This window comes from Microcaecilia unicolor, chromosome 3 (genome assembly GCF_901765095.1).
Source record: "Microcaecilia unicolor chromosome 3, aMicUni1.1, whole genome shotgun sequence".
In the NCBI taxonomy this organism is placed as follows: Eukaryota; Metazoa; Chordata; class Amphibia; order Gymnophiona; family Siphonopidae; genus Microcaecilia; species Microcaecilia unicolor.
In genome coordinates, this window is record NC_044033.1 from 330,897,620 (window position 1) to 330,924,571 (window position 26,952).

The 26,952-nt window shown below is 43.7% G+C and overlaps 1 protein-coding gene across 4 annotated transcripts in view; it reads left to right on the forward strand.

Moving 5' to 3' along the window:
• TULP4 (TUB like protein 4) overlaps positions 1–26,952 on the forward strand; it is a 226,044-nt gene that overhangs the window by 111,803 nt on the left and 87,289 nt on the right. For all 4 annotated transcript variants that reach the window (XM_030198414.1, XM_030198412.1, XM_030198411.1 and 1 more), the window contains exon 7: positions 22,332–22,498. In XM_030198414.1, coding sequence (XP_030054274.1) covers positions 22,332–22,498 — 167 coding nt within the window. The remainder of the gene's footprint in view (positions 1–22,331; positions 22,499–26,952) is intronic.

Consider the following 26,952-nt stretch of genomic DNA (forward strand, 5'->3'; position numbering starts at 1 on the left):
GCTGAAGAACAGATGCTGATCTGTTCTTTCTCTTGCGGTTTTGTTCAGATGTGTTCACATGTCTTTTACCTCCCATCTGTCTTTGAAAGTTGCAGGGTCTTCCTTCTGGTTGCAAAATAACAGGAAATTGGCAGTTAAATCATAAATCTTAAAAAAAAAAAAAAAAAACTGTCAGGAGGATCAAAAGCCCCTGTTTACTTCTGTACATTTTGTGGAATACTCAGTGGCCTCATTGGCATTCAGTTTAATGCAGTGTGCGGCCTTGTATTCTTTGCAAGTTAACACCTGCATACAAGCAAGCCCTCTTTATATTACTTGAATACGTACAACCCAAGGTAATCATGCAGTTAGGCCCATGTACCTTTCTGCATTAGCCCTGTAGTAACTAAGGACCAGATGCACTAAACTTAACGAGCCAATAATGAGCCATTAACGAGCAAGTAGTAAACCCTGGCATGCACTAAAGACTTTTTTCCGACGATGGTAACAGCTAACGAAAACGGAATGCAGATGAGCAAATTGTGTAGAAACCCTATTGTAATGAGATGCACTAACCTTTTCTGATTGCCTTAATGCTGGAAAATCTAGCGAGAGGTCTGTACCTCTCGTTGGGGCTGCGTGGGATTGAAAAACTGCTACAAAAGTAACAAAAACAAAAAATCGGAGAAAAAAAGTCAAGTGCTCGTCAGTGCAATAATAAAAACATCTATTTTGGTCGTCATTCCCCCCCCCCCCCCAAAACGCCGCGCTGCTCACCCCCTCCGATGCGCCTCAATCCAGAGGACAGTGCAGTTGAGGACGCCCATCCAAAAAAAACGCCCATTTTAACCGCCTTTCCCTCCCTGCAATAATAAAAACGTCTTTTTTGTCAGTGCTTCACTCAGCTGAGAGACATGAAAGTCTCTGAGCCAATCACAGCGCGTTTAGCTCAGCTAAACGTGTTGTGATTGGCTCAGGGACTTCCAGGTCTCTCAGCTGAGTGAAGCAGTGCCAAAAAAGCCATTTTTATTATTGGGGGGGGGGAGGGGGGGGGGGGAAAGACGGCCAAAATGGACGCCCATCCAAAAATTTGGATGGGCGGCCTCAACTGCACTGTCCTGTGGATCAAGCCGCATTGGAGGGGGTGGGCAGCTTGGCGTCTTCGGGGGGGCGGGGGGGCGGGAATGATGGCCAAAATGGACGTTTTTTTTTTTCGGGTGGCACAGGGAGGTGTATTTGGCATGCGCAGAGCAGCCAGCATAACGCTTGGCTGCTTTGCGCATGCTCGACCGGCCGACTGTTTAACGATGGAATAGAGAATGCAAGTGAGCTACAACGAGCAGCTCATTTGCATTCCCTTTCCTTAATGCATGCCTGTTCCTTACCGATTCGCTAAGGGAATCGGTAAAGGAAGGGCTCTAACGATTGTTTAGTGCACCTGGCCCTAAATCCTCTGTGTTAACTTTTAGGGACATTTCTAGCATCTGTCCATACAGTTAACCCAAAAGAAATTTACTTATCATTCATTAAGTGCTTTGTAGTAACATGGATGAACTTAATGCCACCTGTTGAGATGGGATTAACTGCTCTGCACTACTTGGTGTTTTAACAATTAATGCACAGTATGGTGCCAGCACATTGTGTAAGAGGCAGTCCTGATCCATTCCCCACCCTGCTATACATTTTTTAGTTAACTTAGGACGTGAGCCCTTGAGCCTAGGCCGAGGCCTCATATAGGATTTTGGCCAAGGCCTAGGGTAGACCAGACAGGCCCTACGCACCACCCTAGCCACCAAGCCCTGCACACACACAACAGCCAACAGGCACCACCGGAAAGTGGGTGATAGAGCATTCAGTCAGGCCTCATGGCCAAACGGGAACCCACCGCGCAGAGTCCAAGCAAGCGGCCCTCACGGCCGAGCAGGAACCGAATCACACTCTGGGAACGGAGAAAGAACAACAAGGGTTCCCCACGGAACTGGACCACAAGCAGCGCACACAGTGCAAGGTAGAGACACAAAGGAAATGGTGAGAGGCAGAAGCCTCTAAAGGTATACAAGGCTGTGCCACAGGGCAAACAAGAATACAGGAAGCCCCAAAAAGAAACTCTAGGTTTGAACCACACAGCGCTCAATGGAAAAAAGGAACCAGCAATAGGACTACACTCTAGGCTGAACCATTCAGCACACAGGGAAAGGGGAAGCCACTCAAGGAATACTTTAAGGTGTGCCACGAGGCACTCAAGAAAAAAGAAACCAACTATGGGAATACTCTCTAGGCTGAACCATTCAGCACACAAGGGAACTAGGCTGTACTTACAGCATACAAAGATACAGGAATCCCCACAAGGGAACACACTAGGCTGACTATATAGCACACAATGGGAAGGGAGAACTACCTAAGGAATACACAAAGCTCGCCCCACAACACCCCAAGGGAAAAAGGGAACTGCTAAAGGAATAAACAGAACAGTGCTACTCAGCAGACCAGGAAAAAGGGGAGTAATAAGCAAACAGGGGAAGCTGCCTAAACACTCACAGACTAGGAAAGGCACGCTGCTCCTCAGAAACAAGAGACAGATAGAGCAAACAAAGAGAACTAAAACAAATGAACAGGAGCAAAATACAAGGACAGGGGAAGGCAGAACCACAGGGAACACACACACACACACACACACACACACACACACACACACACACACCACACACACACACACCACACACACACCACACACACACACACCACACACACCACACACACACACACCACACACACACCACACACACACCACACACACACCACACACACACACACCACACACACACCACACACACACACACACCACACACACCACACACACACACACCACACACACACCACACACACACACACACACACACACACACACCACACACACACACACCACACACACACACACACCACACACACACACACACACACACACCACACACACACACACACACACACACACCACACACACACACACCACACACACACACACCACACACACACACCACACACACACACACACACACACACACACACACACCACACACACACACACCACACACACACACACACACACACACACACACACACACACACACCACACACACACACACCACACACACACCACACACACACACACCACACACACACACACCACACACACACCACACACACACACACCACACACACCACACACACCACACACCACACACCACACACACACACACACACACACACCACACACACACACACACACACACACCACACACACACACACACACACACACCACACACACACCACACACACACCACACACACACCACACACACACACACACACACACACACACACACCACACACACACCACACACCACACACACACACACACACACACACACACACACACACACCACACACACACCACACACACACACACACACACACACACACCACACACACACACACACACACACACACCACACACACCACACACCACACAGCACACACACACAATAAACAGGCACGAGGAGAAAGGCTAAACTCCAATGTGAACACAAACGCCCAAGCATAGGCTGGCTTCAGCTGAGCAAACAAAGCAATCAACGTTAAAGCAATGATTGCCAGGAAAAGGCAGGCTTAAACGGATCAGGCTTCTGATGTCTGCTGGCTCAGCCCCTGACAAGCCAATCAGGAGTGAGTCCCAAACATTCCCCTGCCTATCCAGCAGAATCATAACAGTGTGCACTAAGGTATAGATGATCAAAGGTAAATGCGGGTACTAGAGGCCACTAGCGCCGGACTAGCGCCCACATTCACCTGTGCAGAATGCTCAGTGGGCTCTAGTGCGGCTGACAACGAGCGCATCAAGAGATACCGCAGAGCTCATTTAATGATGTTTTAAAGGAGCTCCTTTCATATTCCTCCTCATGCTCAGAGAACCAGCTCTGAACTTGGACGCTCCTACTGCTTTAACCCTATGCCAGTTCGGAGCTGGCATTAGAGTTAAGAGGGAGAAGTGGTGCCAAACCTTCAAGAGATGGTCTCAAACTAGCCACTCACTGTCTTCTCCAGGACTCAGGCTCCTGCTTGGGTGGGGTGGGTAGGGGTAGGGGCAGGCCTGTCTGCTGCTTGTCGACCAACGTTTTGGCTACTTTTCCATTCACTGTTTGTTGCAACATACCCTCGGGGGCAGGAAAGACTAGAAAACAACCTTGCAACACTGGAGCCTTATTGGTCAGCTGTCCTCCCTCTACCTCCCCCCCCCCCCCCCACTCAGTCCAGGCGTTCCGGCATATGCACAGGAGAGCTGTGCTTAACATACAACTCTTCAGCGCATATGCCAGGCATCATCTGCCCGATTTGGTCCCTCATGATCGAAGCTAATAGCGCATATATCATTTGCATACTATTAGCTTAGATCATGAGGGAGTTATTTTAGGGCGCTGTTGAGGCGGTAAACTCCGGTGCTGTGCCAGAGTTTTGATCATCGTGACCTAAGTGTAAAACTGCTGCATTAACTGTTGGTACACGTTAATTCTTGCATTAACTGCTAAGCACACTTCAGTAAAAATGGACAAAAGAAGGAGGGAGCTCCTGTGTGATGGTAAAAATCATGGTTTAAGAATGAGACTAAACTGTACCGGCAGAGAGAGGTTTCTCATTTTTTCTACTCACAGTTTTTCATCTTGGAAGTGTGATGGTTTATCTGATAAACATGATTGCTCACTTCAGGTACATTTATTTGTGCCTTTTCCAGCACATGTGGTGTTGCATTTTTAGACAATCTTTATTGATAGGTATACTCTTGGACAATTGCTGTTTGCAAAACAAAAAAGAAAAATGTATTTAGAAAAATAAAAGGTAAATGATAGAAACTTGTTTTCTTTCGTACAGTTTGAGTGATATGTTATCCTCTCACATTTTTAATGGTTGTTGAAATTGCAAGCATCTTCATAATTTTTGTAGTCTTTTGGATTATTTTGTAGTGTTGATTTTAGTGGGGTCAGAGCAGTCCTTGGCTTAGCTTCTATTTTGTTCTTTATAAAGTTGAAATCGCCAGGCTGCCTATATACAACTGTCCCAAGATTTCCGGCTTATTTCCTGCTCAGTTTATGTAATAAAAATGTTTTAAGAAAGGGCAAGGCGCATGAAATGAAGAATGCGCTTTTTCTACAGGTTATAACCCCAGACAATAAGATAGTTGCTATGGAATGTTATCAGATAATTGTCTTTTTTTATGTGGTGAAAGTTTACAGTGTGTTGAATAAAATTGAATCGTGCAGGCTGGAAGTTGCAGAGTGGCATCATGTGGGCAGCCTAAAGTAATTTTTATACAATGACTTTATCACCAAAGAGACAGTTTAACTGAAGAAGTGTTATGAAAAATATATAAGAAGGCAGAGAATTGTTAAGCTTGGCTTGGTTAATTTATCTAACTTATAACACTTAGAATCCTGTTTTGTATATGCATTTAAGGGGTGTAAATGAAAACAATCTCCAATTGACACGAATTGACCAGGGTAAAGATTTTCTTGACTAATTTTTATTTTTATCTTTTTTTTTTATGTTTAAATCTGTTTTTTTATTAAAGAACAGTCATATTCTACATCATATGTATACAGTTCTGCCATGTATACCTATAACCAAGGATTCAACAAAACTTTCCTCATAGGATTATACATGTTATAAATGAATGTTATCGCCTTGTCTCCTAAGCCTTCAATAACAAAAACTTCTGCATTGACAACTTTCATTATACATCTAAAGTTAGTTTTCTTTTATCTCCCCTTTCCCCCCCATTCTCTTCCCCTTCCCCCCTCCCCCCTTGGTCTTTATAAGTCATAGCATTGTAGTCAGTAATTCAATATGTGACTGCGTGCTGCAGATGTCATTGAGTCCCAAAATGGACTCCAACGCTGTTGGAATCTCACTCCGGTCTCTGATTCCAAGTCCTTTATGGACATGCGCTCCATACGCAATAAGGTCACCATACGAACATGCCACTGCTGCCATGTAGGGTATTGATAGGATAACCATTCTGCCAGGATCGTTTGCTTACCACCAATTATTACTCTCTGTACAAATGCAACATATCCTTTTTTTTTTTAGGACACTCCCAAATTTGGGTGTCCAAATAGCAGCAGTGGTTCATAATGCCATGTCTGTCTCCATATCTTGGTGACCCAGACTATGATTTGTTTCCAAAATTGCTGTATACCAACACAAGTCCAAAACATATGGCCCAGAGTAGCCCCTGGGGCACCACATTTGACACAGTCTCCCCAGGGTGATAACCCCATATAAAACGCTCGTTTTGGTGGGATGTATAGGCGCAGGGCTATCTTATATTGTAATTCCCAGTGAGTCGCAAAATCTGTGATTCGTCGTATCTGCTGAACATGGGATTTCAGCTGTTGTTCCAGGATTGTTATTTGTAAATCTCCAGTCCACAAACGTGCCAGTCTGCGGTATTCTAGTTCTGGAGTTGTATCCCGTATATGTCTGTGATGATATGACATCGGTACTGTCTGCTGCGACTCCAAGGTAAAAGCCGAGGAGAGTTCTTCTTGAACATCTTCTGTCATCGACGTCCATGGTATTGTAGAGATATAATGACTCAACTGTCCATAGTAAAATTTATCACTGTCCAACAATGTATATTCATTTTGCAAGTCTGAAAACGTTCGCATACGCCCTTCTCTAGTTACCACTTGCAACAAATATACTATTCCCTTTTGTTTCCATTTGTGAAATACAGAATACATTTGACCTGGTACAAAAGCAAAGTTATCACATATTTGTAAGTATGGTGTCACTTTTATATCAAAATGGTGTAGTCGGCACACCCATCTCCATATTGCTCTAGCCGTAGTCATAATCCCAGAATGTCTTAATATATATGGCATGGGCGCGCCTGTAGCATGTAGGTAATTGCTAAAGTGTAGTTTCGGCGTAAGGCTCAGTTCTAGGGCTGTATTTGTGTAATCACTGGTACTCCTATACCAATCATTTATATGCCTCATTCCGCTAGCAATATTGAGATAACGAAGGTTCAGGAGTCCCAACCCCCCATATTCTACCGGTATACTTAGAGATTTGACAGACAAACGGGCCCTTTTCCCTTTCCAAAGAAATGTCTGCAGCTGTTGATTCAAAATTTGCTCATCTTTTCTCCTTAAATACAGTGGTATAGTTTGAAAACAATAAATCCATCTGGGGGCTATAATCATATTAAATAATGCTATTCTCCCCAGTAACGATACCGGGAGTGCACTCCAAGTTTGTAAACTTAACTTTGTGTCTGTAAGCAACTTTTGTACATTAAGTTCATATATTTGTGACAACTGGGCTGGAATGCGAATTCCTAAATACTTAATAAATCTCTCCTCCCAGATAAGGGGAAATTTATGTTTCCAATCCTGATTATCTCCCTTAACTACCTCTAATGCTGATGATTTAGACATATTTAGTTTAAGGCCCGATAGTTGTCCATATCTGTTTATTTCAGTTAACAGAACTCGCATTGATCTATGTGGGTCAGTGACCACCACCAGCAAGTCATCGGCAAAAGCCAATACCTTCACCTGCTGTCCTGCCACAGATATTCCTGTAATGTTTCTTTGTTTCAGGAGTGTGCGTATAAGTGGTTCTAATGATATTACAAAGAGGGAAGGTGAAAGAGGGCAACCTTGCCTAGTACCCCTCAAAATCTCAAATTCTTTCCCTCTTAATCCATTCACCAACACCTGCGCTCCTGGTTTATAATAAAGAGCCTGCGCCGCCCACAGGAACCAGCCTGTAATTCCCATTGCTTCCATGGTGTGAAACAAGTAATCCCACCCTACCCTGTCAAATGCTTTATTTTTATCTTTTATCTTTAGCTCTCTCACATACTGTACTTTTAATTCCTGCTGTCTGCAGTACCATCTGCTGGCTGGAAGGCAGAATTGCATGATTTCCCCTTGTCCAAGTACACCAGAAGTTCCCAAACCTGTTGTAGGGGAACCCTAGCTAGTCAGGTTTTCAGGATATCCACAACGAATATGCATGAGATAGATTTTGCATACCAAGGAGACACTGTATGCAAATCTATCTCGTGAATATTCATTGTAGATATCCTGAAAACCTGAGTGGCTGGGTTCCCCTAGGACAGGTTTTTGGGGATCACTAGAGTACAGTGTCACCCAAGGGGAGTTCAGTTCTCTCACAATTATGTTTTCACTAATGGAATTTTTGTTAGATCTGTGTGGGGAATATTGCTGTTATAATGTGAATTTTAAGGTTGAAATAAAAGAATTTAGGCTATCAGGCTTATTTTTCCAAGAGAAGAACACCCATCTTTCGACACAAATTGCAAGATGGGCGTCCTTCTCAGAGGGTCGCCCAAATCGGCATAATCGAAAGCCAATTTTGGGCGTCCTCAGCTGCTTTCCGTCGCGGGGACGAGCAAAGTTCCTGGGGGCATGTCAGATGCTTAGCGAAGGCGGGACTGGGGTGTGCCTAACACATGGGCGTCCTCGACCGATAATGGAAAAAGAAGAGCATCCCTGACGAACACTTGAACGACTTTACCTGGTCCTTTTTTTCTTACAACCAAGCCACAAAAATGTGCCCTAAATGACCAGATGACCTCCCCTTACTCCCCCAGTGGTCACTAACCCCCTCACACCCTCAAAAAAATGTTTAAAAATATTTAAAAATATTTTCCAGCCTCAAATATCATATCCAGCTCCATGACAGCAGTATGCAGGTCCCTGGAGCAGTTTTAGTGGGTGCAGTGCACTTCAGGCAGGCAGACCCAGGCCCATCCCCCCATACCTGTTACACTTGTGGTGGTTAAATGTGAGCCTTTCAAAACCCACCACAAACCCACTGTACCCACATGTAGGTGCCCCCCTTCACCGATAAGGGCTGTGGTAGTGGTGTACAGTTGTGGGGAGTGGGTTTTGGGGGGGCTCAGCACCCAAGGTAAGGGAGCTATGCACCTGGGAGCAATTTGTGAAGTCCACTGCAGTGCCCCCTAGGGTACCCGGTTGGTGTTTTGGCATGTCAGGGGGACCAGTGCACTATGAATGTGGGCTCCTTCCACGACCAGAGGACTTGGATTTGGTTGTTTTTGAGATGGACGTCCTTGGTTTCCATTATCGCCGAAAATCGGGGACGACCATCTCTAAGGTCGACTTAAATTTCGCAATTTGGGTGTCCCCGACCGTATTATCGAAACGAAAGATGGACGCCCATCTTGTTTCGATAATACGGGTTTCCCCGCCCCTTTGCTGGGACATCCTGCGAGGACGTCCTCAGCAAAACTTGGGCACCCCATTCGATTATGCCCCTCCACATCTCTCTTGAGAGCTAGGTCACTGACCATAAATGGAGGGCAGTGGCCAGTAAGAGCTTGTTAGTTGATTCTTTTTGCTTTCCTTATTCTGCCACCTCAGTCTACTTTTCTCTGTATAGACAATGCCATTGGTATGAATGAGGTCAAGCGGCAAACATAGAGGGGCATAATCAAACGCGAATGCCCATCTCCACGGGCATCTATCTCAGAGAACGGGTACGTGAAGGGGCGGGACAAACCGTATTTTCGAAAAAAAAAAATGGGCGTCCATCTTTTTTCCGATAATACGGTTTGTGCCAGCCAAATGCATCGGATTTGTGCAGATTTGAGCTGGGCGGTATCGTTTTTCAGCGATAATGGAAACCGAAGGCGCCCAGCTCAAAAACGAACAAATCCAAGGCATTGGGTCGTGGGAGGGGCCAGGATTCGTAGTGCACTGGTCCCCCTCACATGCCAGGACACCAACCGGGCACCCTAGGGGGCACTTGTAACAATTTTTTAAAAAGTTAACTACCTCTGAAGTCCATAGCTTCCTTCCCTTGGGTGCTAAGCCCCCCCAAATCCCCCCCAAAACCTACTCCCCACAACTCTACACCATTACCATAGCACTTAGGGCTGAAGGAGGGCACCTAGATGTGGGTACAGTGGGTTTTAGGGGCAGTTTGGAGGGCTCCTATTTACCACCACAAGTGTAACAGGTAGGGGGGGTGGGCCTGGGTCTGCCTGCCTGAAGTGCATGCACCCACTAAAACTGCTCCAGGGACCTGCATACAGCTGTGATGGAGCTGGGTATGACATTTGAGACTGGAAAAAAAAAGTTTTTAAAGTTGTTTTTTTTTTTGGGTGGGAGGGGGTTAGTGACCACTGGGGGAGTCAGGGGTGGTCATCCCCGATTCCCTCCAGTGGTCATCTGTTCATTTAGGGCACTTTTTTGGGATTTGTTCGTGAAAAAAAGGGTCCAAAACAAGTGACCCAAATTCGCACTAAAAGCGCCTTTCTTTTTTCGATTATCGGCCAAGGACGCCCATCTCTCCTCGGCCGATAAACACGCCCCAGTCCCGCCTTCACCACGCCTCCAACACGCCCCCGACAACTTTGGCCGTTTCCGTGACAGATTGCAGTTGAAGACGCCCAAAATCGGCTTTCAATTATACCGATTTGGGTGCCCATGGGAGAAAGATGCCCATCTCCCGATTTGGGTCGAAATATGGGTATCTTTCTCTTTCGAAAATAAGGCGGATAATGTCCCACTTGATCAGTAGGTGACATGCTGACCATCAGGATTGTGTTTCTTGCAGTGTTTGAAAATAAGACCTCAAAGCAAGTATAGAAATTGACATTGACTCAGTAACATAGTAGATGACGGCAGATAAAGACCTGCATGGTCCATCCAGTCTGCCCATGACAAACTCATATGTGTATACCTTACCTTGAATTTGTACCTGTCCTTTTCAGGGCATGGACCATATAAGTCTGCCCAGCAGTATTTCCCGCCTCCCAACCACCAGTCCTGCCTCCCATCACCGGCTCTGGTACAGACCGTATAAGTCTGCCCTCCCCTATCCTCGCCTCCCAACCACCACCCCCTCTTCCCCCCAACTGCTCCGCCACCCAATTTCAGCTAAGCTTCTGAGGATCCATTCCTTCTGCACAGGATTCCTCTATGCATATCCCACGCATGTTTGAACTCCGTTACCGTTTTCATCTCCACCACCTCCTGCGGGAGGGCATTCCAAGCGTCCACCAACCTCTCCGTGAAGAAATACTTCCTGACATCTTTCCTGAGTCTGCCCCCCTTCAATCTCATTTCATGTCCTCTCGTTCTACCGCCTTCCCATCTCCGGAAAAGATTCGTTTGCGGATTAATACCTTTCAAATATTTGAACGTCTGTATCATATCACCCCTGTTCCTCCTTTCCTCCAGGGTGTACATGTTCAGGTCAGCAAGCCTCTCTTCATACGTCTTGGAACGTAAATCCCATACCATTCTCGTAGCTTTTCTTTGCACCGCTTCCATTTTTTTAACATCCTTCGCAAGATACGGCCTCCAAAACTGAACACAATACTCCAGGTGGGGCCTCACCAACATCTTATACAGGGGCATTAAAACCTCCTTTCTTCTGCTGGTCACTCCTCTCTCTATACAGCCTAGCAATCTTCTAGCTACTGCCACCGCCTTGTCGCACTGTTTCGTCGCCTTCAGGTCCTCAGATACTATCACCCCAAGATCCCTCTCCCCGTCCGTGCCTATCAGACTCTCCCCGCCTAACACATACGTCTCCCTTGGATTTCTACTCCCTAAGTGCATCACTTTGCATTTCTTCGCATTGAATTTTAATTGCCAAACGTTAGACCATTCTTCTAGCTTCTTCAGATCTTTTTTCATGTTTTCCACACCCTCCGGGGTGTCCACTCTGTTGGAAATCTTGGTGTCATCCGCAAAAAGGCAAACTTTACCTTGTAACCCTTCGGCAATGTCACTCACAAATATATTGAACAGAATGGGCCCCAGCACCGATCCCTGAGGCACTCCACTACTCACCTTTCCTTCCTCCGAGCGAAAGAGTTTGATTTCCCACATGAAGAAATGATGTTTGCTAGGAGCAGTGTCATTCTTAGTCATTGCACTATACAATCTTATCAGTCTCTACATTTTTCTCTGGGAACTTATTTATTTGTACCATTTGTATCCCACATTTTCCCACCAATTTGCAGGCTCAATGTGGCTTACATTTGCCATAATAGCGGTTGCCATTTCCGGGTAACAGAATTACATATGGTATTACGTTAAGGTGCATACATACATGGTAACATACATGGAACATAACATATATGGAGCAGATCATGGTATTTATATACATCATGTGCATACATACATGGTAAGGAAGAATAGATTTTGGAATTGCATAAAGGTTCCTGAGTCATAAATTGGATTGTAACATACATTAGGTCATAGACTGTAGAGAGACCCTATTCAGCATAAGGTTTAAGGTGGTATTGCTTGATCATTAATATCAAAGAGGTTAATCAGTCATATGATAAGAGATCGGTTTTGTGTAGATCGTGTGTAGTATTATTATTTAGTATCTAAAATGGATGTTTGTGGTATGCCTTCTTGAAAAGATCTGTTTTCAGTAGCTTTCGGAAGATGGATAAGTCTTGTGTTGTTTTTATGGCATTTGGTATTGCGTTCCATAGCTGCGTGCAGATGTATGAGAAACTGGTCGTGTATGTGGATTTTTACTTTAGCCCTTTCCAATTAGGATAGTGAAGATTGGGGATACCTCCAGATCCAAGTAAAGCTATGACAGGCTAAGCTAGTCCTGCATATTCCCATTTATATCTATCAACTTTTGCTGGTATTAAATAAATTGAAATTTAAAGTTCAAAGACGTGACAGAGAAAATAGGACTTGAGAAGCCTGACCTGGTTTAGGTGGTAACTCTATCTGAAGACACAGTTTTCCCATGCACTCACAAGATGATCTGTTTAATATTCAACAGCATCCAAAAAAGCAAACAGAATGTTAGGAGTAAAGAATAAAACAAAGAATGTTATAATGCCTTTGTATTCACACTTTGAGTGTTATGTTCACATCTGCTCGCAGTATCTCAAAAAAAATAAAAATGTTTAGTGGAACTGGAAAAGGTACAAAGAAGGGCAACCAAAATGATTAATGGGATGGAACAACTTTCGTAGGAGTAAAGAGGTTTAGGGCTCTTTAGCTTGGAGAAAAGATGGCTGGGAGCAAATATGATAGAGGTCTACAAAATCCTGAGTGGAGTAGAATGGGTAAAGTCGAATTGATTGTTTACTCTTTCACAAAAGTACAAAGACTAGGAGGCGCACCATGAAATTACATGGTAGCACATTAAAACAAAAAGAAGTAAATAATTTTTCACTCAACTTATGGTGAAGTTCTGGAAATTTTTGGTGTAAGTGGTAAAAATAGTTAATGTAACAGGTTTAAAAAAGCTTTGCACAGATTCTAGGAGGAAAGTTCTACAAACCATTAAGATAAACCTGAGGAAGGCCACTGCTGTCCCTGAGGGTAAGTAGCATGAAATTTTGCTACTACTTGGGACTCTACCAGGTAATTTTGACCTAGATTGGCCATTGTTGGAAACAGGATACTGGGCTAAATGAACCTTTGGCCTAACCCAATAGAACAACTCATAAAAGACATCTTTATTAAAAATATGTACCACACAATATCTTCAGTTAAAGCAGCATGAGTTACAGTTAAAATATTCATAATAATACATTTTAACACCAAACAAACAAAACACTCAAAATTTATGTACATCAGATGTCCTACTTCATTTTACTAGCTGTATATCCTTTTGGGAATAAATAATTTTAATCTCTATAGGCAATTATTCCAAGTGAGAGCAATCACTGAAAACATCCTGTTTCTGAATCTTACTCCTTTCACATCTTTCCATGATGGTATCTGCAATTGTGGACCCTGACTGGGCCATACACATTTGTTGGATACATACTCAAACATGCATGGGATATGCATAAAGGAATCTTGTGCGAAAGGAATGGATCCTCAGAAGCTTAGCTGAAATTGGGTGGCGGAGCAGGTGGGGGGAAGAGGGGTTGGTGGTTGGGAGGCTAGGATAGGGGAGGGCAGACTTATATGGTCTGTACCAGAGCCGGTGATGGGAGGCGGGACTGGTGGTTGGGAGGCGGAAAATACTGCTGGGCAGACTTATACGGTCTGTGCCCTGAAAAGGACAGGTACAAATTCAAGGTAAGGTATACACATATGAGTTTGTCTTGGGCAGACTGGATGGACCATGCAGGTCTTTTTCTGCCGTCATCTACTATGTTACATACTTTTGAAGCCTCTGTGTTAAGTACACTGGTTTCTTACTTCTCAGTACCACGAATGTCATAATCAGCAGGCTACCCACTTGCTCATTGGTCTCCCCATAATTATTCTAGCTGCTGCAGCTTGCAATCAGCTCATGAAATACTTAGGCACTCCCAAGTAGAGGGCATAAATCCAAATATGGCCTAAGAACCTTCACTGTCTTGAGCTTATAATACAACTTCCTAGTCAGTGCCCACACTTGCTCCTTCATATTCTAGTGTTCCATTAGTATCGCACCCAGATCTTTCACTCTTTACGTTTCCTCCCTTTACACCAGTCACTGTCAATTCTGACACTCCAGCTGCTATTGTACTTCTACCCACCTGTAAAATATCAGCCTTATCAGGGTTTATCTTCACCCTATTCTCCTTCAGCTACTGAACTACCACATCAAAACATTCTTGCACCTTCAGCAAACTCCTCTTATCTCCCTTACCTATCAGTGCAGTAATTTGTGTATGATCAGCATAGCAATGACCTTACATTCCCAAACTTCTAACTTATCCACCTTCAGTTGGATAGATGGATAAACATCAACCACCTCAGCTCACTTTGCAGCATGAGTAGTCTTTGGTCAAGCTGCAGAATGAAGTATTGGCAGCAGTCACTCATCTGACTTCAAATAAGAGCATAACATCTGTCAGCCAGAAAGCAGGGCCAGCTCAAGGGGTTGTGGCGCCCTGAGCCAATTTTTGCTTTTGTGCCTAGGCTGCCCCATTTTTAGGCCAATCATGCAGTATGAGCTGAGCAGATAGTTACATTTTCAGCCAGAACATATTTCATCACCAATATCCATATTGGTAGCAAAGTTTGGATATATTTGGATAGAGTGATAATTGTGTCAACACTGTCTGTGTAATTTAGTTTTGCTATTTGGCAGGCCTGGATTAAACATTTAACATCCAGATAACAGCTGAATATTGTTAATAACTGACAGTAAATTTTTTTCTTGTATTTTTGTTAACTGATCATTTTATTTTTCGGATTGGATTGTTGGTTTTCTCCTAAGTCCTTTTCCAGGCTTTCCTGTTTCTTCACTTTCCCTGTCCTTTGTCCGCATCCCACATCTGTCTCTGGAATTGATTCCTCTGTTGTATCTTTTTTCTCATTTTCTCTCATTTGCTGTTTTATCTGCCTATAGCTAGATTTCATTTCCCCTCTTACTTGCAGTCTTCAGTCTCCCTCTTTTCACTTTTCACTTGTTTACTAGCTTTCCATTTTGTGCTCTGATTTTCCTAATCCCCCTATTCCCATCTCTGTCTCATTTCTTCTACTGTCTTGTCCCACATTTCCACCCTGTACTCATTCCTTTACTAGCCTCCATTCTTTCCACTTCTTGTATTCCTAACCCACTCTCTCCCTTTCTTATTTCTTACCCCCTATGAAGACTTTCTACCCCTTTCTACTTCCCCAGTTTTTACCGTTTCTCATCTCCTTCAAAGCATATCACCTTCCTTTGCCTGACACCTTATCCATAGCCCTTTGTCCCTTTCAAATGCCTCCCAAACCGTCCAGGTCTTTCAAATAATCTCTCCTCCCCTTATTTCTGCATTCAGTCTCAGCCCTACTCATATCCCTCACCCAGTCCCCATTGCCTACTAATCCTTCTCAAATTTCTTAGTTCCCAGTATACCCCAACCTAATCCTCAACTCGCCACTTTTCCACCCTACCAAATCCCTGAGTCTTCACTTACAATCCCACCTAAATCATGAATTCCCATTTCTCCGAGGACAAGCAGGCCGTCAGTATTCTCACATCTTGGTGATGTCATCGGACAGAGCCTAGTGTGGATTCTGCCTAGTAAATATAGCTATTAGAAAATTCTAGCAGTGTTCCACCATGCATGTGTAGGTGCCTTCCTGCCCAACATGCAAGCGCAGGTTCCTCAGTCTGGTTTTTTTTTTAGAGGCAGCCTTCGATGCATGTTGCTGGGAGTGCCATGGCATCTGCATCACTGGACCCAAGAAGCACCTGCACCAAGAAGATAGCACCCCCTCTTTGGTGGAGATGCCAGTGTGCCAGACTTTGAGCAGCCAGGTTCCCACTTCCAGTTCAACACTGGCTCTTTATCAGGCTGTCTCTGAATCAGCTCCCCAGCCTTTGCAAAATGCCTTCCCTCAATGATGGTATCAGGCCATGCTCAAGGAGGAGATAGCGTAAATGTTTCAGCTCCACGCCACTCAGGCATCAAGGGCACTTGCGCCATCTGTGGCCGATCCTGAATTCCTTCTGAGGTCCCTAGTCTGCCTGTGGAGCAGTCTTTGATGCTGATGCCTCAACAGTTGCCGACATCAGCCCATTAGGTACCACTCTTTATATCGGGGGATGAAGCTTCTCCGGAGTCTGAGAGTAGGGCTGAAATTTGGTGCCCTCTGGGGTGTGGACATGGTTCCACTGAGCTGGGGCAGGCACAGACTCTCTCTGCCCATATGGAGTATTGCGAGGAGTGGATTTGGACCACTCATGGAAGTCAGATGAAAATCCACATAACTTCTTGGAAGGGGGTGCCATATGGAGGCCCTTCTGACTCCTCCCCACCTGAGAGTCTCATTCACAGGTTCCCATTTAAGTTGGAGCTGGAAGAAGAGCAAACAAGAGCAAAGATGTTAATCTGTTTTGGACCATGAATCTCTTCCTAAGGAAGGGGTCACAGTTCCATTACACCCTTATCCTTAAAGATACACTGATGAAAAATTGGGAATCTCCCATCTCTGTGCATAGGGCCCAAGAGACAGGCAAATCTCCGGAGTCTCAATGCATGGATGAGGCGATGGTGCAGAGAGGAGGGTTTTAGATTTGTAAGGAACTGGGCAACATTCTGGGGAAGGGGGAGCCTGTTCCAGAATGATGGGCTCCACCTTAACTAGGGTGGGACTAGGCTGCTGGCATTGGCATTTAAAAAGGAAATAGAGCAGCTTTAAGCTAGAAACTGGGGGAAGGCCAACAGTTGTGCAAATGCACATGGTTCGGAACACAGCATCTTTAAAAGATATCACCAAAAGAAGGAAGATATGGTGTCCCGATAGCGAGGTTGCAATAGAGACCATAGTAGACCAGGTGTCTTTAAATAAAAATCAGACAAAAGATTGTACTTTTCTATTGTTGAAAAGTGTGGGACAAGCCTAAAATCCAGCATAAAAGGAGTTTATTGAGCTTTGAACAGCAGTTCAAGGCCTTTTAACAGGTTTCTTTCTTTTTTTTTTTTTTTTTAAGAAGTAGGGTATAGTTAAATTATTTGCTTTGGAGCATTTTAGATTTTTCTAAAATATTTTTTAAGTTCCAAGTTGGGGATGGAGGGTTTTGTCAATCCTAATATTCATAGCCAGGAATTAAACAAATGCCATTTTTATCCTAAAACTTTCCATATTCTTTCAACAATCAATTTTGAAGCCAGTGTCTTTAAAATATTTAAATAAATATATAAGATTAAATTCTTCTTGGTTTCCTTTTTGACTGTTTTAGTTGGAAACGTTTACAGTTTATTGACTCATGATAAGAAAATCATATACACGAAATAATAATACAACACAATATTTTGCTTTATTAAGTAGCAGATTGTGCAGCAATGGTGTGGCATTTTGGCACAAATTAGAATGGGTCTAATATTAAATAATGTCATCAAAACCTCAAAAGAGGCTGGCATTTTCAAAACAGTAGAAGGACTCAAAAGTAAGATCTATGGTTTATTTAAATTCAAAAACAATTAATTCCTACCATCTATTCAGAAGGAACGTAACCATATTTATCCACTCCTACCCTAGCTAAGATAATTTTCAAGTACCTTTCTTACCTCATGTGCAACTTTAAATTAGTCCCCTTGTTTTCTTATTCCTGTTACTCTGTCCTAGCTATCTATGTGTTTCATCTTTGCTTACACATAATGCCAAACCTTGTATTGTTATTTGCATATTTTTACTGCTGTAATTGTCTATTGCTTATGTTTGACTTATTCTTGCTGTACACCACCTTGAGTAAATTCCTTAAAAAGGTGGTAAATAAATCCAAATAAATAAATAAAGTAATTTCCTTTTTTTTTTTTTTTTTTAAATTCTCCTGTTATTCTTTCAGATTTTATTTTGGAATAGAGAAGACTGTGAAGTTGTAATCTGATCAGGCTTAATGTAAAATACTTCCTGTGTGACTCAGTGATCAAAACCATGGCTAATGCTATCCCTGCAAGGATAATTGCAGCTTAATCACCACCCTTTTCAGAAGACAATTCCTGCAGTTTGAGCAGCTCAAGGCAGTTATTATATTTTCCCTTTTTGTTCAAATTACTGCTTTATTTGTCTCATTAGAGCATATTCCATTGTGGAGTATCATAATCCCTTTAATACTTTAATTTGACATTGCATACATATACATTTTTGTGTAATACAATTATTAGGTCAACCTTTTGCAATTTGAAGTATTTTCCCTGTATTGTCATTTTCCTCCCTTCATTGAGGTTACTCTTAGCATGTTTTAGGCTGCAAACTAGCAGCGGTACATAGTATTCTATGATGGCAGAAAAAAGACTAATATAGCCTATCCAGCCTTAACCAGTATGGTACTACTACTTACTACTACTTATCATTTCTATAGCGCTACTAGACGTACGCAGCGCTGTACATTTGAACATGAAGAGACAGTCCCTGCTCGACAGAGCTTACAATCTAATTAGGACAGACAAACAAGAGATAAGGGAATATTAAAGTGAGGATGATAAAATAAGGGTTCTGAACACGTGAATAAAGGTTAGGAGTTAAAAGCAGCATCAAAAAGGTGGGCTTTTAGCTTAGATTTGAAGACGGTCAGAGATGGAGCTTGACGCACCGGCTCAGGAAGTCTATTCCAGGCATATGGTGCAGCAAGATAAAAGGAACGGAGTCTGGAGTTAGCAGTGGAGGAGAAGGGTGCAGATAAGAGAGATTTACTACTACTACTTAACATTTCTAAAGCGCTACTAGGGTTACGCAGTGCTGTACAATTTACCATAGAAGGACAGTCCCTGCTCAAAGAGCTTACAATCTAACCCAGTGACCACAGTTAGGGTTGTCCCTGTGTGCAGTATAGGTTACTGTCTCCATGATTTCTTAGAAGTGCATAAATCATTTCACAGCAGTTTTGAGCTGAATCATTCTATGCTTGGATCCCATCCTTAGAGATCCAGTGTGTTAATCCCACTCACTTTTGAATTCCAGCACCATTTTTGCTTCTATTAGTTCTTTAGGGGGCATTCAAGCGTCTTCTACCCTTTTCTATGAATTCTGGAGACTGCACCTTCAAAAAGATATCCAGTGATCTCCAGATGCTGTGTATCATTATTAGTACATTAGAAGAAACACAATGCGCCACAAGAAGGGATGTAGGAAATGAACTTATCGAAGACCCAATACGGATCGTATTTTGGTGTTATGCCTGCATTAAGGATTGTGGGATTTTAGTGGTCTAGCATTTATTGCTTCCTCAATTCACTCAGTCCAGAAGGACAGATTCAAGATTGCAATAATAAGAACATTGCATCCAAACAGCTACCATGTGCCTGTCTTAATATTGAGGAATTTTATGTATTTAAGTCTTATATATTTATCATGATCTTTGCAAACTGCTTTGATATATTAGGTATGGAAGATGATATTTCAAATATGCATACAACCTAAACTAAAATACGTAGATTTCAGCAAGGCCTTTGACACAGTTCCATATAAGTGATTAATAAATAAACTGAGCACCCTTGATACAGGCCTGAAAGTAAATGACTGGCTCAGAAATTTAGTAAGTGGTAGGTGAAAAGGGTAGTGGTAAATGGTGTTTACTCTGGGGGCAGGTGATTTACTAATAATGTGCCACAGGGATTGGGCCTTGGTCTGGTTTTTTTTTTTTTCAATAGTTTTGTAAATTATATTGAAAAAGGGCCCTTAGGTATGTTGCCTCTTTGCAGATGAAACCAAAATTTTGCAACTGTATGGATACCCTTGAAGATGTGGATGTGGATAACATGATAAGGGATCTAGCAAAGCTTGAGGAATGATCTAAAGTATGGCACCTAAGATTTAGTGCTAAAAAACTACAGGGTCATGCATTTAGGATGCAAAAACCCAAAGAGTGGTACAGTATAAAAGTACATAAGCACTGCCACGCTGGGAAAAGACCAAAGGTCCATCAAGCCCAGCACTCCATCTCCGACTGTGGCCAATCCAGGCCCCAAGAACCTGGCAAAATCCCAAAATTTAATAACGATCAATGGACTTTTCCTTCAGGAATCTGTCCAGACCCCCTTTAAACTCAGCAAGGCCAGTGAGTGAAGTACTTCTGTGCATGAAAGTGTGATCTGGGTGGATCATATCTAATATCATTAAGGAAGCTGAACAGGTAGAAGAGGTAACAGCCAAAACAAAGGATACTTAGATGCCTAGAGAGAGGAATGGTCAGCGGAAAAGAAGCTGTGCCTTTGTGTAAGTCTCTGGTGAGACCTCATTTGGAGCACTGTTTGTAATTCTGGAGACCACACCTTCAAAGGGATATAAACAGGATGGAGTCTGTCTAGAAAGTGGCTACTAAAAGGTCAGTGGACTTCAGCAGAATGCATATGGAGACTTAAAGATATAAATATGTATATCTCCATGGTGCAAATGCATGGGAAGTAGATAACTTTCAGTGAAAAGGAAGCTCTAGAACCAGGGATCTTAGGGTAAAGATGAAATGGGTATATTCAGGAGTAATCTAAGGAAATATTCCTTTACGGAAATGATGGTGGATCTATGGAACAGTTTTGAAGTGGAGGTTGTGAGATGAGGACAATATCTGAATCTGAAAAACCAAGGGACACATACTGATGATCTCTGAGAGAGAGGAAGGGATTGCAGAACTTAGTAGCTGGTATGGATGGGCAGACTGGATCGGCCATGTGATCTTTATCTGTCATTGTTTTCTCTGTAAGGATACTGTCTTTGATCAAGCAGTGCTAAGCAATACAGTATAGTCTTGATTATCTGACCTTTGCTAATTCAGCCATCTTACATATCTCATAGACCTTTCATGACATCATTGCATTTATTTCTATTAAAAATCTTTCTTTTAGAACAATTTTTGAAAATCGGGAACTCTATGCCTTTATTTATACATTGTTTGAGGGGTTTATGCAGTGTTTTCTGTATTATCTGACTTTTCACTTCTCCGGCAGTGGGTCAGTCCGATTTCCGTTGGATAGTCGAGACTGTACTGTATAAACTGTTAAACTCTCACAAACATATGGTGAGTGAATTGTTCCTCAAAAGTGGGACTTTATTTCAAAACCCTGAGAATGACCCATTTGTTTGCCTGATTCAATCCTGCTTGTCTACAGAGAAAGCAACGTTACTTACGTGTAGCAGGTTCTCATACACGATAGGATTAATTAGGCACACAGTCTGCCCTTTCCGGTAGTTGATTCCAAACTTTAGACTAACTGAAGAAGTGAAGGGAATTGCTGTGCACAGGAAAGGTGGCACATTCTCTGAATTTTACATTAGTTCTGATCTCTATAAGAACAACTCTATTTGGGCACCATCCAATGTCATCAGCCACTTGTATGCTTGCTAATCTTCTTTCTACAGAGAATACCTTCACATCTAAGCTATCAATCTAGTTATAGTTAGAACCTGCCCTCAACCCTGTTTTCTGTCATTTATGATGCGGGGAGGGGGGGGGGGGGGTCACCACAATCAAGGTACCATGAACTTTCTGTTACAACTACCAGGGATTTTTCCCTAACCAAGCCCTATCTTTTCCTGTAACTCAACCATTGCAGTAATATGCCTTGGCTAGAGAGTCCATTCCCTTGGGATACTAATAAGCCTGCACGCTCAATCCCATCCACCGGTTTTGCTGTGGCATGATAGAGATAGTAAATATTGGTTTTGCATTCTCCCCTTCCCCCCATTGGTGTTTGTGAATATTGATTTTACTGTAAGCCTGAGAAACAGGTGCCAAGGTCTGAATATATCACCCATATGTTCTACACAACGTGATGATTCAGAAAGAACGCAGTGAAAAAATGATATGCTAAATGTTGTCCTATGCTTTTCAGTGGTGTCATAGAACCTCACCCCTGATGCTTTTTGCTTCTGTGATTCCAGATGTTGTTGTCCAGTGGTGCACTCAGGGAGATCTCCTGGCTGTAGCAGGAATGGAGAAGCTCAGCCCATTAGTGGAACTTGGCTGTGGCTCCATGCTGAAGAGTGCACTGATAAAGTTTTACAACAGTCGCGGGGAGCATATCTACACACTGGAAACCCCTGTGCAGGTAGAATTGTGCTTAGAATAACTACATGCTGATTCTAGCTCCCATGTGTGTGCTGTGCCAGTAATACTACTGTATATAATTTTATCCTCTTTTGGTGGGGGGGGTGTTAAATGTTTGCCAAGTGGTGTACTGGAGGTTTTAGGATCTCTTTATAATAACTGATTTTCTAAAAACCAAAAACTGTCAGTGAGTAGAGAAGGTTGGCTACAGCTGCTTGATAAAAAATTAGCACAATTTTATTGTTTTTCTTCTATAAAATTATAAGCCTTGCTGCATGTTGGTGCTCTTGTCCTTGGATAATGTGACAGTATCCAGCTTTCCTTGAATTGTTACAATTTAAGTTTTCCATAAATTTATGCTATTACATGGTCCAGTTATTATATCATCGTTTAACTGTTTTATATGATTGTGTCTTTAGTATGTCATTTGATGTGCATGGAAGTGTGTCCGGATGGGCAGCTGTAGTTGCCTAAGACCACCTGATGTAACAATTTTGATTAGCCATGTGACACTACATAGGTATCGGTTACATCATCGTCATTTAAGTATAGACTTGCTTTTCCCTTTTTTTTTATTAGGGGAATTTCATGAGTAGTAGAGCAACAAAGATATTAGCATTCTGCTATATTTTATCAGAGTAGTAATATATTTGTACACACATGATTTTGGCACATTGCAGTTGACCCTGGTTGTGATGCTTTTGTGTTTATTTTAGACTGCTATAGTTTTTAGGAAGCTAAGAACATCAGTGGTAACGAAATGACAAATTTTGGATATCAACTTTAGAGTGGGTTAGAATATTGCAAAATTAAGTTTAACCACTTGCAACTGCACTGTGAGCACACCCATGCTGAATGGTCAGTCCATACCAAGTAATCAAAAAACAAAACAACAACAACATTTGTATGAAAATAGATAATTCCAAAATGCAAATTTTCATAGTAACAGAAAGACAATCACGTGCATAGTTTTGAATAGCTGTCCAATGCAACTGAAAAGTTGTCCAGTCCACAACCATCATAAATCATGTCCAAGCTAGAGATAATTTTCAGTAAACTCAGAAAAGAGAGGATTGCTGGTGTGCACTATTATACAATAACTAGCCGTTAAGCCCGTAAAAACGGGCGAGTATTGCAGCCCTCCTCTCTCACCTGGCCTCACCTCGTCCACTGATCCTCCCCCCCCATATCCAGCAACCCTCTTTCCCTTGGCCTCCCCCCTCCCCCCATGTCCAGCAACCCTCCTATCTGCCCTGCTCGCACCCCATGTCCAGCAACCATGCCCTCTCCCCCCTGCCTTTCCCTTCCTCTTCGCCGCCGTTCCCTCCCCCCTCCGTGCCGTGCACCCTGCACTGACCTGACAGCGCCTCTCACCTCCGTGTGAAAGCGCTGCAGGCAGCAGCAGATCGCTCTGATGCTGCCTGCAGCGCTACCACACGGAGGTGAGAGGCACTGTCAGGTCAGTGCAGGGGGCCCGATACGGAGGGGGGCGGGAGCAGCGGCGGGGATGGGGGTGAGGGTGGAGGTTGGTTCGCGCGATGTTCGTTTCCAGGCGGCAGCAGCGGCGTCCGACAGTCCAACTCCGTTTCCCTCTCTGTTCCGCCCTCTGCTGTCATGATGTCTTGACGCGAGGGCGGGGCAGAGAGGGAAGTCTGTACTGCGCATTTGCAGGTGAGTCGGTCACTTGCTGTTTATATGTTTGATCATTCTGCAGCAACTGACAACACAAAGTGAACACGGTTTCAAACATCAATGATCATTGCTGCCAACTTGTGAGCTGTCAACTCAGCGTCTGTCTTCATTGTCAGGGAAATGAAAAACATGTCCTCTGTGATCCTATTTATGCAGGAATGACAGCTCCACTATGTCATCATCAGTTCTAACAGCAACAATCTATTCTACATAAAATCTTTCCCTCTTCTTTGTACAGTATTTGACAAATACAAATTCTCCTTAATTGACTTCACTGTTCTTCACAGTTTTCCCATCTTCCTCCTCTTTTTCTTCCTCTTCATCATCTCATGCTTCTGCCACTTCATCTTTTTTTTGTTTTGTTACATTTGTACCCCGCGCAATGGGGCAATGGAGGGTTAAGTGACTTGCCCAGAGTCACAGGGAGCTGCCTGTGCCTGAAGTGGGAATCGAACTCAGTTCCTCAGTTCCCTACCCCGCACTTTCTCACTCTTGGCAGGCTCAATGCGGCTTACATGGGGCAATGGAGGGTTAAGTGACTTGCCCAGAGTCACAAAGAGCTGCCTGTGCCTGAAGTGGGAATTGAACTCAGTTTTGCTCATTACTCTTCATTATGTTCATAACACTGTCATTACAGCTAGAATATCACTCTCCTTACAGGCAATACTCATCAGTTGGGCAGACTGTCCATCCAGTCTGCCCAACAGTCACACTCATCAATTCATGATTAAATCAACAATGAATATGATATTATATACTTTTTCACGAGCCTTTCTTTGGTGTTTCTGGCACATACACCGTAGAAGTTCGCCTGGCTCTATCCTTGTGTTCCACCTACTGGAGTTGTCATCAAAGCCCACTCCTGCCTATCCAAATCATCTTGTCATTTGTGAGACCCAGACCATAAAAGTCTGCCCAGCACTGTCCTTGGTTCCAGCTGCTGAAGTTGCCATTGAAGCCCTTTCCAGCTTATCCTAAACTGGATTGCCATATACAGACACAGACCTACAAAGTCTGCCCGGCATGGGCCTTAGTTCTTTACAGCCAGAGTAGCTGTCCAAGCGTCACTCACACATCCACCCCTGCAGCCATTTAAAGGGCTTTTTAAAAAATATATATTTTTTTTCTACCATCTATTTTCTAAATAGAGTTCCTCTGTTTTCATCCCACGCCTTTTAGAATTCTGTCACTGTTTTTGTCTCTACCACCTCCCTCAGGGAGAGCATTCCAGGCATCGACCATCCTCTCCATGAAAAAGAATTTCCTGACATTACTTCTAAGTCTATCACCCCGAAACAGTGCATATGTTTTGTTCCACAGAGTGACCTGATACCATTCCAATGCTGATCCAACTTACCTCACTGGCTGCCTATTTCCTCTGCAGAGACCATCAGAATTGTGAGTTTAGATGCTCTTTCAAGCAGAGACCTGAGCAACAGTGGCGTTCCTAGCCTGGATGACAACCGGGGCGGATCGCCGATGCGCCTTCCCCCCCCCCCCCCCCGGGTGCAGCGCACCCCCCTGTGAAATGACACCTCCCCCCCCCCGGCGAAATGACACCCCCCCCCCCGGGTGCACGCCGCTGGGGGGGGTGCCGCGGCACGCACCTGTCGGCTCCGAGTTCGCTAACTTTGCTCGTTTGCTGCAGCTTCTTCTGCCCCGGAACAGGAAGTAACCTTAGTGTGCCACATCTAGCTGCAGGTTGTCTTTCAGGTAAGAGATTGTGATGTTTGCACAATTCTATAACAACTCATGTTCTTTTCCTTGGACTAACTGCTGCACAAAGCCTGATGCTGTGCCTCCTTCCTGGGTTGTGTAGGTGGTAAACCACACTTTACAGGCTTTCACCGCTGGCACACAGTTTGCCACTTACACAACCCAAAAAGAGCACAGCATCGGGATGTTTTGTAGTTGCATCCTGTGACCTTCCTCCCCTCCGAGCTGCTGCCCTGCTGAACATTGAAGCTGAACTTTTTTGATAGGAGAGAGAGAGAAGGGTCAGGAGGCTGTTGGACCAGAAGGGGGAAGGAAAGAGAGAGAGGGTACATTGAATTGCTGCACCAAAGGGAGGAAGGGGGAGGGGACATGGAATTATTGAACTATAAGGTGGAAGGGGCAGAGAGGGGACAGGGAGTTGCAGCACCATAGGGATGGCGAGGAAGAGACAGAGAGTTGCTGGACCATAGGGATGAAGGGGAAGGGGACAGGGAATTGATGGACCACAGGTGTGGAAGGGAAGGGAAGGGAAAGGAAACCGGGAGATGCCGGGCTTCAAGTGTAGGTGGAGAAAAGAGAGTGGAGATGTTATGTTACAAGGATGTGATGTGGGAAGGGGCAGGGTGGGAGATGCTTGGCATGGTGGAACCATGTGGGAGAGACCATGGGTGTTTACAAGGAAATGAGTTAGAGGAGTAAAGTGCTGAGTACAGTGGGTAGAAGTGTAGTAATGGGGAGTGGGTGAAAGAGAAGGTAATAGGAGGTCAGGGAAGGAGTGAGACAAGAGAGGGGATGAGAGGAGGAGATAGGAGGTAAGTGAAACAAAAATGGGGAACTGAAGAGTGACAGGGTAAAATTTGAGTGAGCAGACAAGAAAGAGGAAGTATGTCAGATATGAAAGAAGAAAGGAGGAAAGTGGAGAAAGGACAAATGAACAGCACTCACTGGAAAGAGAGGAGAAGACAGGAAAAGAGAAACTGGGATCAGCTTGCTTGGAAAAATAAAATGCGCAGAAAACAAAGGTAGAAAAAGGTGTTTTATTTTGAA